This window comes from Salvelinus fontinalis, chromosome 10 (assembly GCF_029448725.1).
Source record: "Salvelinus fontinalis isolate EN_2023a chromosome 10, ASM2944872v1, whole genome shotgun sequence".
Lineage (NCBI taxonomy): Eukaryota > Metazoa > Chordata > Actinopteri > Salmoniformes > Salmonidae > Salvelinus > Salvelinus fontinalis.
The window spans coordinates 30,340,294-30,359,037 of NC_074674.1; the positions used below are offsets into that span (position 1 = coordinate 30,340,294).

At 41.0% G+C, this 18,744-nt stretch overlaps 1 protein-coding gene across 3 annotated transcripts; it reads left to right on the forward strand.

Annotated features, from left to right (window-relative positions):
• Positions 1–6,523: 6,523 nt before the first annotated feature.
• LOC129863990 (uncharacterized) lies at positions 6,524–18,669 on the forward strand. Of its 3 annotated transcripts, none has more exons than XM_055936501.1 (5): positions 6,524–7,097; positions 15,901–15,958; positions 16,211–16,243; positions 17,197–17,354; positions 17,524–18,669. In XM_055936501.1, the coding sequence occupies exons 2-5, from the start codon at positions 15,910–15,912 to the stop codon at positions 18,247–18,249; spliced, it is 966 nt and encodes a 321-aa protein (XP_055792476.1). In that variant the 5' UTR covers positions 6,524–7,097; positions 15,901–15,909; the 3' UTR covers positions 18,250–18,669. The 3 variants fall into 3 exon arrangements, with proteins under 3 accessions (XP_055792476.1, XP_055792478.1, XP_055792477.1); XM_055936503.1 differs by having other exon boundaries at positions 6,524–7,091; XM_055936502.1 differs by lacking the exon at positions 6,524–7,097 and having other exon boundaries at positions 14,047–15,958.
• The last annotated feature ends 75 nt before the right edge of the window (positions 18,670–18,744 follow it).

Consider the following 18,744-nt stretch of genomic DNA (forward strand, 5'->3'; position numbering starts at 1 on the left):
AACAATCATGACCTCATCAGGTAAATGCTTAAACATTACAACACAACTGATCACAAAATGGGGCTGTATCTCCAAAGCCTATTAAGGCTGAACGCATCTCATTTTTGGTAAAAACAGCATCCAAAGAAGAGGCAACAGTAGCACCATATCTATCTAGAGCCCAATTCTCCTGATATTTCATCAAACATCGCTTCAGATAGTTGACGACAACGGTTGTAATGTAACGGCAGCCTTCCTCCTCTTCGTCTGAAGAGGAGGTGTAACAGGGATCGGACCAAGACGCAGCGTAGCTCGTGTTCAACATGTTTAATTACAAACGAAACTGTGAACACTTACAACATTTACAAAATAACAAAACGTGGCAAACCGAAACAGCCCTATCTGGTGCAGCAAAAACACAGAGACAGGAAACAACCACCCACAATCCCCTACACAAAACAAGCCACCTATATATGATTCCCAATCAGAGACAACACAAAACATCTGCCTCTGATTGAGAACCATATTAGGCCAAACATAGAAACGGACAAACAAGACACAACATAGAAAAACACACACACAAGAACTATGGTCAGAACGTGACATGTAAAATTGTGTAACTTAATATTACTACCTGCACTGTAGATTTCCACGATCACACATTCATATTCAGATGGGGCAGTTATATTACGATATACAAGACCTTCTCTTATGAACGTAGCAAGATGTGGTCTAAGTCATGTTTATTGAACACATATCACATCAGGTTGGATCTCTAAATCTATTACATATTTCTTAAAACTCCTGACTGTTAGCAATAAGGCTTCTGGCATTCCACTGAAGGATAACAAAAAACAGAACTCTTATTAACATCATACTGAGACATTCCATCATTAGAAGTCAACATATCAACAATCATGGCGACAGTAACATCTGTTACTCCTAAAAACCCTTGCTGCTTCCACAGTGATCTTCAACTTGGCAGGTCTGATAACCTTTCCAATGAAGGCTATTGAAGTCAATCTGATGAACTATTAAGGTGCCCTTTGAAACAACACATTTGTGAGAGCAAGATTTCTGAACATTCTTGTATCCGTGTCTGGACCAATTTAAGCAACATTTCCTACAGTAGGTCCACTTATTCCAGGACTGACCCTATTGTCTCCATCATTCTGCCTAATAGTTCAACCAATCTGCCTTGCAGCCTCTGCATAAGAGACATTATGAGTGATTTTATATCTTTGGGCCTCTCTAGCTTCTTTCTGCACCTGGCATCCACCACATGCTAAACTGTGTCCCCCCCCACAATTACAACATTTAACCTTAACATTGTTCCCACATTCACCATAATCATGTTCCCCTCCACACTTTGCATATCTTTTCTTTCCTTTGCACAGAGCCGCTACATGTCCCATCCTTTGGCATTTAAAGCACCTTAGTGGAGGCGGGACAAACTCTCTAACAGTGAAAGCCAGGAAGCCTATCTGTACTTTCTTAGGTACAACATTCTCAAACATTAATAATACTGACAAGCTTTCACTTCTCAAATCAAATCAAATTGTATTTGTCACATGCACTGAATACAACAGCTGTAGACCTTACAGTGAAATGCTTACTTAAAAGCCCTTCACCAACAATGCTTAAAGTTTTAAGAAACAATCAGTGTTAAGTAAAAAATAGATAAGTAAGTAAAAAATAGAAAATAAAAGTAACAAATAATTAAACAACAGCAGTAAAATAACAATAGCGAGGCTATATACAGGGGGTACCGGTACAGAGTTATTGTGCGGGAGCACCGGTTAGTCAGGTAATTGAGGTAATATGTACATGTAGGTAGAGTTAAAGTGACTATGCATAGATAATAAATAGAGAGTAGCAGCGTAAAAGAGGGGTCTGGGTATCCCTTTGATTAGCTGTTCAGGAGTCTTATGGCTTGGGGGTAGAAGCTGTTTAGAAGCCTCTTGGACCTAGACTTGGCGCTCCGGTACCACTTGCCATGCGGTAGCAGAGAGAACAGTCCATGACTAGGGTGGCTGGAGTCTTTGACAATTTTTAGGGGCTTCCTCTGACACCGCCTGGTATAGAGGTCCTGGATGGCAGGGAGCTTGGCCCCAGTGACATACTGGGCCATACGCACTACCCTCTGTAGTGCCTTGAGGTCGGAGGCTGCGCAGTTGCCATACCAGGCAGTGATACAACCAGTCAGGATGCTCTCGATGGTGCAGCTGTAGAACCTTTTGAGGATCTGAGGAACCATGACTAATATTTTCAGTCTCCTGAGGGGGAATAGGTTTTGTCGTGCCCTCTTCACGACTGTCTTATTGTGTTTAGACCATGATAGGTTGTTGGTGATGTGGACACCAAGGAACTTGCAGCTCTCAACCTGCTCCACTACAGCCCCGTCGATGAGAATGGGGGCGTGCTCGGTCCTCCTTTTCCTGTAGTCCACAATCATCTCCTTTGTCTCGATCACGTTGAGGGAGAGGTTGTTGTCCTGGCACCACACGGCCAGGTCTCTGACCTCCTCCTTATAGGCTGTCTCATTGTTGTCGGTGATCAGGCCTACCACTGTTCTGTCATCGGCAAACTTAATGATGGTGTTGGAGTCATGCCTGGCCGTGCTGTCATGAATGAACAGGGAGTACAGGAGAGGACTGAGCACGCACCCCCGATGGGTCCCTGTGTTGAGGATCAGCGTGGCGGATGTGTTGTTACCTACCCTTACCACCTGGGGGCGGCCCATCAGGAAGTCCAGGATCCAGTTGCAGAGGGAGGAGTTTAGTCCCAGGGTCATTAGCTTAGTGATTAGGTTTGAGGGCACTATGGTGTTGAACACTGAGCTGTAGTCAATGAATAGCATTCTCACATAAGTGTTCCTTTTGTCCAGGTGGGAAATGGCAGTGCTGAGTGCAATAGATATTGCATCATCTGTGGATCTGTTGGGGCGGTATGCAAATTGGAGTGGGTCTCTGCCGCTCTTTCTTTCTGAACAGCCTTTTGGCTTCAACCACTATGCCCCCCTCTACATTTTATTTAATCTATGGACATAGATAGTAGAACCCCAGAAATGACCCCCCTCAACTTAGCCAATGCTCCAGTGACATGACTTGTGATTTTCTTCCCATTGAGAGTTTTCATGTTCAGAATCTTCCCTTGCTGAACATGGTCAGAACAAAATATTACATACATATATATTATATACAGTCTACCATTACCAATGAACTGGGCTAATGTGACTTCCCCTATCTCTTTCTTAACAGCATTGGTTAATCAAATAGGGTGTAGATGAGAACCGTGGTCCCATCAAACACGATTACAACTTTCCACTCCGACACATCATTATTTCTGTTCTTCACTACCTTCACGTCCTCAACACTAGAAGTGTCAGCAGCGCTTATAGCAGGGACATTATTTTTCCTTTTCACCACAGACCATCCAGGTCCATGACTTTCGTCATCCCCACCCATACCATCAGAACTATCATCCATGACGACCACAGTCCAGCACTGCTGTTGCTAAAACCGCCTACCATAATATAGAACAATGGATTATGGATTACAACTTTCCACTCCGACACATCATTACTTTTCTTCTGCCTCCCTCTGGTATACTACACTGGCATAATCCAGTTTTGGTCCAGGTTCTGAAATGTTTATTACTTAAATGTATTTGAGGCAGGGCTGACATTACAAGGAAAATTAAAAACATTCTTGAATTTCTTAAACATTTCAGAACTGCGCCTCTAGGTTTCCACTAGTTACCACAGCCACAAAGTCAAAATTTGATATATCGTAAATATTGATCTAAACACAAATTAGATTTTTGGTCTTAATTTAAGGTTAGGGTTAGGTATAAGGTTAGGTTAAAATCACATTTTAAGAAGATAAATTGTAGAAATAGGCGGGGTTTATGACTTCTGGCTGTGACCCTCTAATTCGATTAGCATTACTTGGGGTCAACCAAGTGGCGCAGTGGTCTAAGGCACTGCATCGCAGTGCCACTAGAGATTCTGCTTTCGTGTCCAGGCTCTGCCGCAACCAGCCAGGTTGTCCGGTTTAGGGGAGGGGTTGGCCGGCAGGGATGTTCTTGGCCCATCACGCACTGCCGGGAGAAGTGCCCGCTGACCCGGTCGCCAGGTGTACGGTGTTTCCTCCGACACATTGGTGCGGCTGGCTTCCGGATTAAGTGCAGTTCGGCTGGGTTCCGGAGGACGCACGACTCTCGACCTTCGCCTCTCCGGAGTCGGTATAGGAGTTACAGCGATAAAACAAGACTAACTGCCAATTAAATACCACGAAAAAGGAGTAAAATAAATATGTATACTAGATTAGCATTACTTGTCGAATACATTGCACGTTTTCACTCTACTATAGGCCTAATGGTAATCAAATGATCTGCGAAAATGGTCTTACTTGAATAGTGGGCGAGTGAGGGTAGCGTATGTTGGAGCCATCATTCTCGTTGAAGGTTTCCCACAGGTATGAAGCGCACACTATAGAACACGAGGCCAACATCAGGCTTATTGAGGTATTTTTCAGCAATATGTAACATATAGAAACCAATATTGTCTTATATCCTATTGTCTCACACAACAAACACTTGGTATGCCCAAGAAAGATTCACAATATAAATGTTTAAGTGCCCCACAATAGAACTTTGCAAATGAGGGAGGTGCCAGAGGTACTCAGTATTTTAAGGGACTGCAATTTACTGACTTATTATCTCATATATCAAACATATAAGATCTCCTAAGCCTGTGTTAACATCAGACCTTAGACACTATTCTTTCCCCGTAGGAATGGCTGAACAAACAGTTTTTTAATACAACTAAACAGGCGAGTTATATAGAGGATACAATATTGGGAATGTTTGGATGGTAAGGCTGAAGCTCCCGACTGCAGACTACTGTCGAGGAGTGAAATCGGGGAAGGTGCATATGCTACAGGCGAAAGTCGGACACTGATGTGTTTTTCCAACAGCAAGGCTCAGTGCTGCCATTGTTGATACACATTTTTCTTAGTAATGTCATAATCAACATGTCTCCAACCCCCATGTCACACACTCCCAAACTAAATATACAGTGCCCCCGTAATTATTGGGACAGTGAAGTATTTCTTCTTTTGGCTCTATACTTCAAAAGTTTTGGTTTGAAATCAAACAATGGGTATGGGGTTAAAGAGAAGACCATCGGCTTTAATGTGGGGGTATTTCCATCCATATTGGGTGAACCGTTTAGAAATAACACCACTTTTTGTACATAGTCCCCCCATTTTAGGGGAGCAAAAGTATTGTGACAAATTCACAAATATGTTTCAGTAAAGTAGTAAAACGTGAAGTATTTGTTCCCATATTCATAGCACACAATGACTACATCAAGCTTGTGACTCCACAAATATGTTGCATTCATTTGCTGTTTGTTTTGGTTGTGTTTCAGATGATTTTGTGCCCAGTAGAAATGGTCATTTTGGACTATATAAGAAAATAATGTTTCTAAACACTTCTACATGAATGTGTAATGAATACTCAGGGAGAAAAGGTGTAGATTCACATGCAGAGGGCAGCAGGTGTTTATTACGCCTTCGATGAAGGCAGGCAATGGCCATACACAGGCAGGCGAATCAAAACTAGGACTGAAGGCTGTAACTGGTTCTCACTAACGAACTAGGAAAAGGCTTAGTCGAGTCAAAACGAACAGTACCTCACAAAGGCACAAACAGAATGAATTGAACTAAATAAGGAGCTGATGAGACCAGGTGAGTAACTAACACAGGTGAAATCAATGAACAAAAATGAAAGACAGGGCTAAATTCAAGAACACAAAGAAACAGGGCTACGTTCAAGAACACGAAACAGAACACAAATTTGATTAAGAAAATAAATACAGAACCTTACAGAATGTGGATGCCACCATGACTACGGATAGTCCTGAATTAATTGTGAATAATGAGTGAGAAAGTTACAGATGCACAAATATCACCCCCCAAATGCTAATCCCCTGTTATTGTAATGATGAGAGGTTAGCATGTCTTGGGGGTATGATTTTTGTGTCTGTAACCTTCTCACTCATCATTATTCATGATTCATTCAGGATTATCCGTAATTATGGTAGCATCCACTTTAATGTAGAAGTGTTTCTTATTTACAATATAGTGACTCCAAAATGACATTATTTACCATTAACTTCACAAAATAATCTGAAACACAACCAAAACAAAGAGCACAAGCTTGATGAGGTCATTACGTGCTACGTATATGAGACCAAATACTTAACTTTTTACTACTTTACTAGACATACATTTGTCCCAATACATTTGAACCTCTAAAATGGGTTAAGAACATTATTTGGGTATGATATATTGTTATTTGTGGATGACCCGTGAGGGATAAATTGATAAAAGTACAATCGAAGTGTTGTACGTAGTTACTGACCCTATGCGTCACTCTGAGGAAGTTTGATTAAGTGCATCGAGGCATTAATCAAATCCCCTAAAGATCCATCCATCCTGTGCGCGCGGGCAGGGATCTCCGCGGACGACTCACTGCTCGCCCTGGGGTGTAATTCATCACGCTAATTCTGTTGCAAAACGTTTTATCTGTTGGTATTGCAACGGAAACATTATACCATTTACTTTAGGAACCAAACGGAAGCAAACAGAGGCAAACGGAACCGGGAGGGATTTACCTGCATTTGACCCAATAGAAACTATAGTTTCCGTTTGAAGTAAACGGTTTCTGTTGCCAAATGTTTGGCAACGGAATCCGAGTAATGAATACATTCCTGTTTTGCAACATGGAAGCGGCATGTTGAAGACGTTCATATTTTTTCAAGTAAAAATGTATTGTTTCGTTGATAACGTATGGAAGTTTTACTAGAGCAACATGTTTTGAGATGTCTGAAAGGTCAAAAACATTTAAAGAGTGCAGGTACTAGCTTTTTGATGAGCGGAAGAAAATAAGAATATAGCTATGGTTGTGAAGCCATGTGCTTCTTTGTTTACAAAAACAGCGGCTGTTGGAGAGATTGTGTGAACGGTTCTGTGAAGAAAATGGAATTTGGGCTTGTAAGAAGTGAGCCGCACAACCGGCGACAAAGTCTGCGTTTTTAAGTCAAGGTACAGGTTAGTAACGAATTGTTTTTGGTTTGGCATGCGCGCCTATTTTAGATTGTTTTTGTTGCCTTGATGTTGCTTTGATCATCAAACTAAATTGTTTGCATGCTCAAGTCTTTAGGCAATTTTCGCCATGGAGCTTGTCCACAACTTGGTTGTATCAGGCGTGTAAACCTAAACGCGCCACTATCCATCTTGCTAACGTTAGCTAGCTAGCTACACAACAAAGGGATTTCTGAAGTAGGAGGGTAACGTTAAATAGCTACCCCTGAAGAAAGTGGCATAAATGTTAGCTGCATTTGTAAGGACGAAAATCTCAATGAGCCCAACGTTTGTTTAGGTCTGAAAGTGCATCACCAGATTGATTTTATCTAGCAAAGATTACCTAAACTATATTGTTTGATCTGTCATGTGTAATTTATTACCTAATTTTAGAAGTTTAGTTTCACAATCAGTGTGTTGGCAAATAATTGACTGCTTACTGAAACCTATTTATTCGAAACCAGCTAGCTTTTCTGAAATATATATACTGGCGCTCTAATAAGGTTGCATAGCGCATACATGTACTGTCAGGTAGATCTATGCGGGGAGGGGATGGTCACATGTGTGAAACGCTTATTTACAATCAACCTCTAACCAACCCCAATTAGTTCAATCCAGGGTCATGGTTACAATTTTTTTTTTTTACAATGAATGTTATATTATTAAGGTTCTTTGAGATTGTGATCTCATTAAATGCTATTCAGACCTAAACATGCCCAATGTTGTGGATACAATTTTATTTCCCCAGTACCTGCACCTGGCCTGGAGCAGTCTATTTCAAACTGTGGGACACACAGTGCCTTCAGAAAGTATTCACAGCCCTTGATTTTTTCCCACATTTTGTTGTTACATGGTGAGATAAAAATGTATTTAATTGTAATTTTTCATCAACGATCTACACAAAATACTCCAATGTCAAAATGTAAGAAAAATCTGAACATTTGTCAAAAAAAATATGAAAAATAAAACACATATCTTGACTAGATAGGTTTTCAACCCCCTGAGTTAATACATGTTACCATCGACAGCAATTACAGCTGTGAGTCTTTCTGGGTGAGTCTCTAAAAGCTTTGCACACCTGGATTGTGCAACATTTGCCTGTTTATTCTTTGAAAAATTCTTCAAGCTCTGTCACATTGGTTGTTGGTCATTGCTAGACAACCATGTTCAGGTCTTGCCATAGATTTTCAAGCAGATTTAAGTCAAAATTGTAACTCAGGAACATTCCAGTGTCTTCTTGGTAAGGAACTCCAGTGTAGATTTGGCCTTATGTTTTATGTTATTGTCCTGCTGAAAGGTGAATTCACTTCCCAGTGTTTGGTAGAAAACAGACTGAACCAGGTTTTCCTCTAGGAGTTTACCTGTGCTTAGCTCTATACCATTTCTTTTTTATCCTGAAAAATTCTCCAGTCTTTAATGATTACAAACATACCCATAATATGATGCAGCCACCAGTATGCTTGAAAATATGGAGAGTGGTACTCAGTAATGTGTTGTATTGGATTTTCCCCAAACAGAACACTTTGTATTCAAGACAAAAAGTCAATTGCTTTGCCACATTCTGCCTTGTTGCAAACAGGATTCATGTTTTGGAATATTTCTATTCTGTACAGGCCTTCTTCTTTTCACTCTGTCAATTAAGTTAGTATTGTGGAATAACTATAATGTTGTTGATCCATCCTCAGTTTTCTCCTATCACAGCCCTTAAACTCTAACTGTTTTAAAGGGAAACTGACAGCATTTTAGCAACATGAAATCTTATTGAAATCTGTTCATATACACCCCAGGAAGAATATGATACCTTAAAACAAAACAAAAAACATTCTGACAAATCAGGTTTCCCATAGAACAGCATTGGAAAACAAAATTACCCCCAAAAATTTCCCTGGATGGATTGTGCTTGGGGTTTCGCCTGCCAAATCAGTTCTGTTATACTCACATTATTCTAACAGTTTTAGAAACTTCAGGGTGGTTTCTATCCAAATCTATATGCATATCCTAGCTTCTGGGCCTGAGTAACAGGCAGTTTACTTTGAGCCCGCTTTTCATCCGGATGTGAAAATACTGCCCCCTATTCCTAAGAAGTAAGCACATTTCTACTCCTGAATGTATGTAGGCTTGCCATAACAAAGGGGTTGAATAGTTATTCACTCAAGACATTTCAAAAAACATAATTCCACTTTGACATTATTGGGTATTGTGTGTAGGCCAGTGACAAGAAAATCTATATTTAATCCATATTAAATTCAAGCTGTAACACAACAATACGTGGAAAAAGTCAAGGGGTGTGAGTGAATACTTTCTGAAGACACTGTATCTGCCAACTTGATTCCTGGTTTCAGATCCCTAGGATTGGTTCAAATTGACCATCCGTAAATGTTGTGGACTGTGGGAACTTGGAAGAGTCTATACATAAAACATTTCCTTTCATCTTTTTAACACTTCACCCCCTAATTACATTAAATGAAATGTACAGAGACCCCTGATGCTTCACAAGGTTTACTTTGTCTACTATGTAATAAAGTGCTTACAGTGCAGGTAATGGTTATTCCCTATACCTACCGCAATGTGAGCACTTCTGTCACAAAGCAGACGTCCTATCTGCTAAACTCTGACGTGCTCATCCAACAAGAAGTCTACTTCATTCTATTTGCCCAATTACATATTTTCTGGAATTGATGGCATCCATTGAACTAGTTCATTATGCCCCTTGGTGTCCAAAGTGCTGTTTGTGCAAGTAGATAAACTCATCAGACCTACTGCAAAACCAGCACTTCCTGACTCATAAGGTGCACCACTCAGCCAGTTCCACCAGAGGGTAAGAATTCCTTGGTCACAGTTGCCGCAAATAACATTGCCAGGGATCTCTAGTGTGGGTTTTAAAGGTAGACTCAGCGATATGATGTAGATGCAAAACGTAAACAGCATAGTGGGTACATTTCCGCAACAACTAAGATCGTTGAAGCGCAAGGCTCAACTTCTCCACTGTTTTGGTCCCATGGCAACCGCCCTCTAACAGCGTGAAGCAAACCTGTGCGTATGTGCAGATATCTGTGTGTGACCGTGTGAGAGCAAGTTTTGCATCTCGCACATCTCAATCTCTGCAGGGTTGCACGTGGCAACGTCATTTAACTGAGTCTACCTTTAAGCTATAAGCAAAGCCGAGTCCAGCTGCTGTGCAAATGTGATGTGAATTCACAAATGTTTAGATCCCATGAAAACATCCAACTATGTTGCTGCTAGTTCTGGTCAGCTTTGCTAGGTGAACAGTCAGCCTGTGTGCATCTGAGTTGCTGCGCAAACCCATGCAAAACTGGCTATGACTGGAACTGATCGCCCTCTTGACTCACTACCCCTTGTCAACACAAATTAACCTATTATCTTGCACCTTTGCTGTCTCTGTGACCCATATAGAACCTGGGACCTCTAGCTGCTCAGATAGGCTATGTGTGACTCAAGTCTGACAACTGACTCTCTCCCTGAACATCCCAGCAGTCATTTCTGTTTTGTCTAATTTGTTGGAATTTAGTGCAACTAGTTGCGGATCATGTGCTATGCTTCTATGTGGTTTTACATTCTAAATGGGGCAACTAAGACTAGCTTGTGTTGAGAGGCGGAGTCTTGAGCAATTGCCAGCAATCTTAAGGGGCATTGCACTTGTCTCGGTCTGACAGCACTGGCCAAGAGCGACCACTGGAGCGGAACTACAGCTGTTGTTTACGAAGCATGTGACAAACATGGGAAGGGACAGCACAAACAGGCCCGTTAACTCATACAGATAGGAGTTTAGTGGAAGATCGTAAGATCACATGACAAACACTACACAAGGTATTTGAAATGTGAAGTGTATGTTTGGATGAACAAGTAAGAAATAAACCCTATCCATCTTGCATTGAGACTCTGTCTAGACGTAGTTTATCACCCCAGGTGTTGTCGAAGTATGAAGTGAACTCTACTGTAACTTGAAGGTATTTTGTAATAATACAGCTTTGAATGTCGACTCGTAAATCAAAGTAGCACTTATTATTACGTTGACAACTAACCAAAGTTTTGGCAATACCAATCTATTCCCTTGGTCTTGAGGAGGATAGCAGTCTCCTAGCTACAACATCCCAACTTGTAAGGCCAGTGACGAATAACATATTTTGAACTTCATTCCATATTGGTGTTTATATCAATCAATCAAATGTATTTTATAAAGCCCTTTTTACATCAGCAGTCACAAAGTGATTTACAGATACCCAGCCTAAAACCCCAAATACTATTGACCACAGTGTTTTATCCCTAATGTGAAGCATTGTAGAGGTATCAAAGACAAACAACTGTGAAAGACTACCTTTTAACAGTATTATCACAAAAGTATATATTAGTCATCTCCACTGTCTGCCATATAATGGTAGTATGTTGTCTTAATGTACGCCCCAAACATTTCCTTGGAATGTTTGTTTTTGAAGGGCGTGGGGGATATACTGGTTAGGACAGGTTGGCCAGGAAAGTGGTTTATAGTCCTCTGCTGTATCATTACAGGATATTATATACGATTATTATGGTGAGAATGTTTCTTGTCAGGGTCTCCCCACCGTTTCAGTGCATATCTCAGATTCCTACCCCACCCCCCTCACACCTGTTTTAAGCACCTCTCTGAGACGCCTCCGCCTCCTTAAAGTGCGTCTCTTGCCCGTTAAGGGGGCCTCTGCCACGACTACAACCCAGATTAAGTCCCTTACTGACATATTGCCACCCCTCAGTCCCACTTTTCCATTCATGTAAAAAAAAACATTTAAATAATTGTTTCTATAGGTTTACAAATAGGCCTAATACTCATTTGATGTATTTTAGATTGTAGTGACTGTGTTATCAAAGTAAAGAACTAAACAAGGATGCCCCTTGCCAGAGCGCCTGTCTGGTTTATGAAGGGTAGTGATTCACTGTGCTTTTTCAATTCCCCGTGGAGAACATGATGACAAGGTACCTGTATTTTCCTTAAAGATCACAGCGGTACAATGTTTTTCTGTGATATTTGTCTCCCTCAGGGTGATCGTAAAGTAGCGCAATGTAATTTCTGAAAGCAATTTGACAGAAGCTTGCTGTGTGTGTGTATCCTTCTATGCTCATTTCTCTAATGTAGACTCCTTTCTACCAATGCCCCAGGGCAGTGATTGAGGACATTGCCATGTGTAGGGTGCCGTCTTTTGGATGGGAGGTTAAACGGATGTCCTGACTCTCTGTGGTCACTAAAAAGCCCATGGCACTTATCGTAAGAGTAAGGGTGTTAACTCCGGGGGTTCTGGCTAAATTCCCCAAAGTAAGGGTAAAAAAGAAACGTGACCTAGAGCCATAGAATTTGAATGTCTGACAGTGCAAACTGTTACTGATGGCCTATACAGTGGGGCAAAAAAGTATTTAGTCAGCCACCAATTGTGCAAGTTCTCCCACTTAAAAAGATGAGAGGCCTGTAATTTTCATCATAGGTACACTTCAACTATGACAGACAAAATGAGAAAAGAAAATCCAGAAAATCACATTGTAGGATTTTTAATGAATTTATTTGCAAATTATGGTGGAAAATAAGTATTTGGTCACCTACAAACAAGCAAGTTTTCTGGCTCTCACAGACCTGTAACTTCTTCTTTAAGAGGCTCCTCTGTCCTCCACTCGTTACCTGTATTAATGGCACCTGTTTGAACTTGTTATCAGTATAAAAGACACCTGTCCACAACCTCAAACAGTCACACTCCAAACTCCACTATGGCCAAGACCAAAGAGCTGTCAAAGGACACCAGAAACAAAATTGTAGACCTGCACCAGGCTGGGAATACTGAATCTGCAATAGGTAAGCAGCTTGGTTTGAAGAAATCAACTGTGGGAGCAATTATTAGGAAATGGAAGACATACAAGACCACTGATAATCTCCCTCGATCTGGGGCTCCACGCAAGATCTCACCCCGTGGGGTCAAAATTATCACAAGAACGGTGAGCAAAAATCCCAGAACCACACGGGGGGGGCCTAGTGAATGACCTGCAGAGAGCTGGGACCAAAGTAACAAAGCCTACCATCAGTAACACACTACGCCACCAGGGACTCAAATCCTGCAGTGCCAGACGTGTCCCCCTGCTTAAGCCAGTACATGTCCAGGCCCATCTGAAGTTTGCTAGAGAGCATTTGGATGATCCAGAAGAAGATTGGGAGAATGTAATATGGTCAGATGAAACCAAAATATAACTTTTTGGTAAAAACTCAACTCGTCGTGTTTGGAGGACAAAGAATGCTGAGTTGCATCCAAAGAACACCATACCTACTGTGAAGCATGGGGGTGGAAACATCATGCTTTGGGGCTGTTTTTCTGCAAAGGGATGAGGATGACTGATCCGTGTAAAGGAAAGAATGAATGGTGCCATGTATCGTGAGATTTTGAGTGAAAACCTCCTTCCATCAGCAAGGGCATTGAAGATGAAACATGGCTGGGTCTTTCAGCATGACAATGATCCCAAACACACCGCCCGGGCAACGAAGGAGTGGCTTCGTAAGAAGCATTTCAAGGTCCTGGAGTGGCCTGGCCAGTCTCCAGATCTCAACCCCATAGAAAATCTTTGGAGGGAGTTGAAAGTCCGTGTTGCCCAGCAACAGCCCCTAAACATCACTGCTCTAGAGGAGATCTGCATGGAGGAATGGGCCAAAATACCAGCAACAGTGTGTGAAAACCTTGTGAAGACTTACAGAAAACGTTTGACCTCTGTCATTGCCAACAAAGGGTATATAACAAAGTATTGAAATAAACTTTTGTTATTGACCAAATACTTATTTTCCACCATAATTTGCAAATAAATTCATTCAAAATCCTACAATGTGATTTTGTGGATTTTTTTTCCTCATTTTGTCTTTCATAGTTGAAGTGTACCTAAGATGAAAATTACAGGCCTCATCTTTTTAAGTGGGAGAACTTGCACAATTGGTGGCTGACTAAATACTTTTTTGCCCCACTGTATGGGTGCTATGTGGTTATGTTCGGTGTACTTTTAGCCTGTCTTAAATATTTACTTGACCATCAAAGAAACGTAGGTGTTGTCATTTCTAGTAACCTGTGACAACAGGTAAAGAGCGGTTTTGATATCATTTTTTAAGCAGTATTTACTGAAACAGAAGTCAACCGTACACCCCCAACCAAATGTTTAATTTGCCAGTAACAGAAGTTCAAACAGAAAACTCCATCTGTTTTGTGAGAATGGGTTACTTTTGCCGTTCAACCAGGTTTGTCAGGAAAATAGCTGTTTTGTATTACCCCCTCCGAGTCCAACACACGTCTGAACAGAGCTTAAAGGCCCAGTGCAGTCAAAAACACGATTTTTCTGTGTGTTATATTTATTTTTATACTATGAAGTTGCAATAATATGTGAAATTGTGAATATAATGATAAATCCCTTTTAGTGTAAGAGCTGTTTGAAAAGACTGCCTGAAATGTCATGGTGGAATGGAGTTTTGGCCTTCCATGGTGACATCACCATGCGGCAAATGAGTTAATAGACCAATAAGAAAGATGGTTCCAACCCTCTCTGCTAATAACAGCTCATTTTCAGTTTCCCCCTCCCCACTCAGAACACTCCCTGACAGTCCTAGCAAAATTCTTGCTTGAGAAATTGCTTGCTAAGAAGCTGTTTTTGTTTGTTTTTAAATTAAAATGGTCAAAAAGAATCACAGTAAGATACTTAATTCTTACACAGAATTGATTTGATATTGAGATAAAAATTGCTGCATTTGACCTTTTTGAAAAACTTATTCTGTATTGGGAAATGTATGAACTAATTTGGCCTACATGCATGCGTCAGGTAATGAGGTTCATGCCATACCATACTGGTAGTGATATGACATAAAGAGATGGCCTACAATATATTTGTGAGTTGAGATCTTCTGAGTATTTCTAACAGGACCATACGCTGCTGGAGTGGGGCCATAACATCAAGGAACCCTGTCTCCCCATGCACCTTTTCAGCCCTCAGCGGGTGCCTGAATGTCACCATTTTACAGCGAGTTGGATTTCATTTTAAGTTTGGCTTTATTCCCTCGTGTACGCACTTATAATAGCGCTTAATGAGCGCTTTAACCATTTCCACATATCAAGAAGAAAAGGATGGTAGAGGTGCAAGGGGTGGAGTTACTTGGGGTCAATAGCCAATGGAAAGCACCCAAATTATGAGTGGTGTTGAGTACAGTATTTATGAACTATAAAGTTGTCTTGCTGACACTGGACAGTGAAGAGATACAAGTACAGGTAAGTAATAATATGATTTGCAGATGATGTACTTAATATAATATATACTTTGATTATTAGGGTGGTCAAGAGGCCTGGCTAGGTTAATTCAATTCATATATTTATCATTATTGGGAAAGGTTGATTGCGTACCTATAACAGCCTTTTCTGGAGTGAAGTGGGAAAATCTTTTATATTCCAGTTTAGGGTCCTGTGTAATGTAATTAATCTGTTATAAGAACAACGATGATTGAAGTGATTCATTGGGTAAATTAAAATCTCGTGAAGTCATCTAGATTAGCTATTATTTTATGCAGGTAGTACAGGCTAATGTTGACAGTTTCAAATATGAGAGAAACTGGAGCATTGTGAATTGTCAGTTTATCTCTGATCATCCTGGCACATGTAGCTGGTCTGCATGCCAGTATAACTCTACTGGGTGAGCATGTTAGTGTGTTCTATGATCAAAACAGAATTCAAGCTGTATTTTACGCCAGTCATGCTTCTTCCTGTGTGTTCTCCAGGGCGCAAAGATGATTGTTCAGGTTCTCCTGACGGGGACACTATGCTGCCTACTGCCAGGTCTGTTTCCACATTAAACCAACATTTATGCCTAGATGGCAACTAAATATAGCCTATAGAATGGGATCTTATCTTTCTATTGCAAAAGTAAGATTATTTCAGTAGATGCAAGTGATTATGCAAAGAGATTTTATGAAATAGAAAATGTTATATTGTTTTCATAAACTTCTGAGTGCAGATATTTCTGCAGCAAAAGCCTCCTCTCCACCTCTGACCCTGTTTATATTCTCTACCCCTGATCCCTCTCTGCAGGTTTGCTGGATGCTACACCTCTGAAGGCTAGAGGTAATGAGTCGTTCCACCAATTGTGTGCATTTTGAGAAGTGTAACTTGGTCAAAAAACTTTTGATTTGAACGTTCTGTCATAAAGAGCACATGTTCAACTTAATAAAAAAACACATTTTCCCATCTCAAAAGGTTAAAAGACTTATAAGTGCCTTTTAAGTGTTAAATAAAGTAACCATTGACTGCAAGATTCACAAAAAAAATGTAATTGTTAAAACATTTCTAGCCTGTCTATCTATGGGTAACAGGGTTGATGTGTTACGCTCGACACCCTCAGTTTTCCACCACAAAACAACAGTTCACCTGCATTTACACTATGATTTGACTATTAGATGTTCAATGTTTCTTTTGAAAAAAAAAAAACTGTTTCACCATATTAAAACGAGAGTTCAGTTCACGTAACAGGGTTGACCTTAAAATGAGGGAAAAATGTAAATGATCACTAATCACATGAAATAAATAATCATCTTTTTCAGAAATAACTTGTCAAAGCAAAAAAATAACTAGGGCTTTACAATGATGGTGAAACTTTTGGGATTAAATGGGTTAAAATCTTCCTAGAAGTAATACAGGGTTGATGGAGGGACATGTCAAAATGCTAAATGCTTTTTTGTATTCAAAATCAGATTTATTGAATTCTCCATGTGGTCTATATTAAAGGGCACTTCATTTAATATAACAGGCTTTTAAAATTCTCTATATTTTTCTACTTAAAATATCAAAGGGATGCAAAAGGCACTCATTTTGTGGAATGACCCTAATATTAGAAAATAAAACATCAGCACGTGCTTGTTTTACTGCGTAGCCTACTCTTTGATTTATGTTTGACGTGTGTGTGTGTGTGAGAGAGAGATTGTTCACGCGTGTGAGAAAGAGGTTTTCTAATTATTTTGCTTAAATGTTTTGTCTCCAACCCCCCTCTCTCCCACCATGATTCCTGTCATTAAATGCAGCTGTAGGGGAGGTCAGCATCGACTCTGCCCAGGCTCATGGCTTCCTGTCTCAGTCACGCTCCAAACGGAACGTTGACCCGGATCCCAAGTGGCACCGCGGCACGCCTGATTTCCAGTCCTACTACAAATTCTACAACAGCATAGGCCATATTGAAGGAGTGAGTAAAGGGATCACATCATGAGAGATTTATTTAATTTTATTGCAGCATTATAATGAATCTTAACAAGATTTCATTCAGGTTCTTGTCATCTGCCCATCCCTCAGACAATCTGATCACTTACCTCTCATTCTCAAATCCTGTGTGGATCTCTCTCCATTTCTCCCAGCTGTATGAGATTGACAAGATCAGGATACTGTATCAGCAGATGCGTCACCTAGAGCAGGTCTATGGCCCAGACGCATCCAGCTACCAGAATGCCCTGGGTGTGATAACCCCTCCACCTACCACCGCAGCTCCTACCACTACCACAGTGCCTCTCTCCACTCAGCCCCCTCCTACTACACCAGCAACACTTTCTCTAACTGAGGCTGATGTCCTGTATCTGTGTAACCCTAAAGACCCCCTCTGTAAAGCTCACATCGTTTACCTGCCCGCAGGGGCCATCCCGGTCCTCTGTGACCCACGCTACAACCCTACCTGCAAACCCCAAATCGGCAAGGTGGTCATAGCCGCTGCCGGTACTGCGGAGCTAGCTCCTGCAGCACCTGTAGAGCCAGCTGTTGAATCACCTCCCCCACCTCCACCCCCTCCTAAGAAGTCTCTCCCACCTCCTTCTCCCGTTGTCATTAAAGGGATGGAGTATGACTGCGACCCTTACTGGGACCCTGACTGCCTGATCGATCACCCACCTCGCTCTGTCCAGGTGACTGAGCCACCACCACCCCCTACTCTCCCACCTGTTGTGGTGGCCCCTGTTGAGGAGGAGGAGGAGGAGGAAGAAGAAGAAGAAATGGCCACAGAGGAGACAGTAGCACCTTCTGACCCTTATGATTGGGGACGTGACCTCTTTGACCCTTACCGCTATTCTGACCCAGCACCTGACCCCCAGTAGACAGTTTTTTGTTTTGTTTATCTAAGTACAAACAACACATTAGTACTGCAATACAACAGAAGGTAATTTACCAAATACTGTGAGCAACCAGTAGGACTGTGAGCAAAACCATAACAAACACAATTGTACACAAAAACAATTTCCCCCCCATGTATGACATTTCTCAGTTCCATCAGAGAATATTGTTTTGAGTTGTAGAGACAACGGATTTATAATATATTGTATTCAACGTGTGTGTGTGTGTGTGTCTGTTATCAATTAATCTTTTTTCTAACTGAGTGTCACGTCCCATTTGAAATTGTTTGTGGTACAAGGTCGACCTCCAGCGGTGAGAACTGAAACTGTAAATTAAACGATCTATCTGGACAGTCTGTTTTATAGATTTAAAATGTGTAGGACTAATACAACTTTTTTTGTGTGCATTTTGTATGATTTGGATGCTGTTACTACAAACTAATGCTAGCTAGAGTAATTAGCAGGACGACATACAGTATT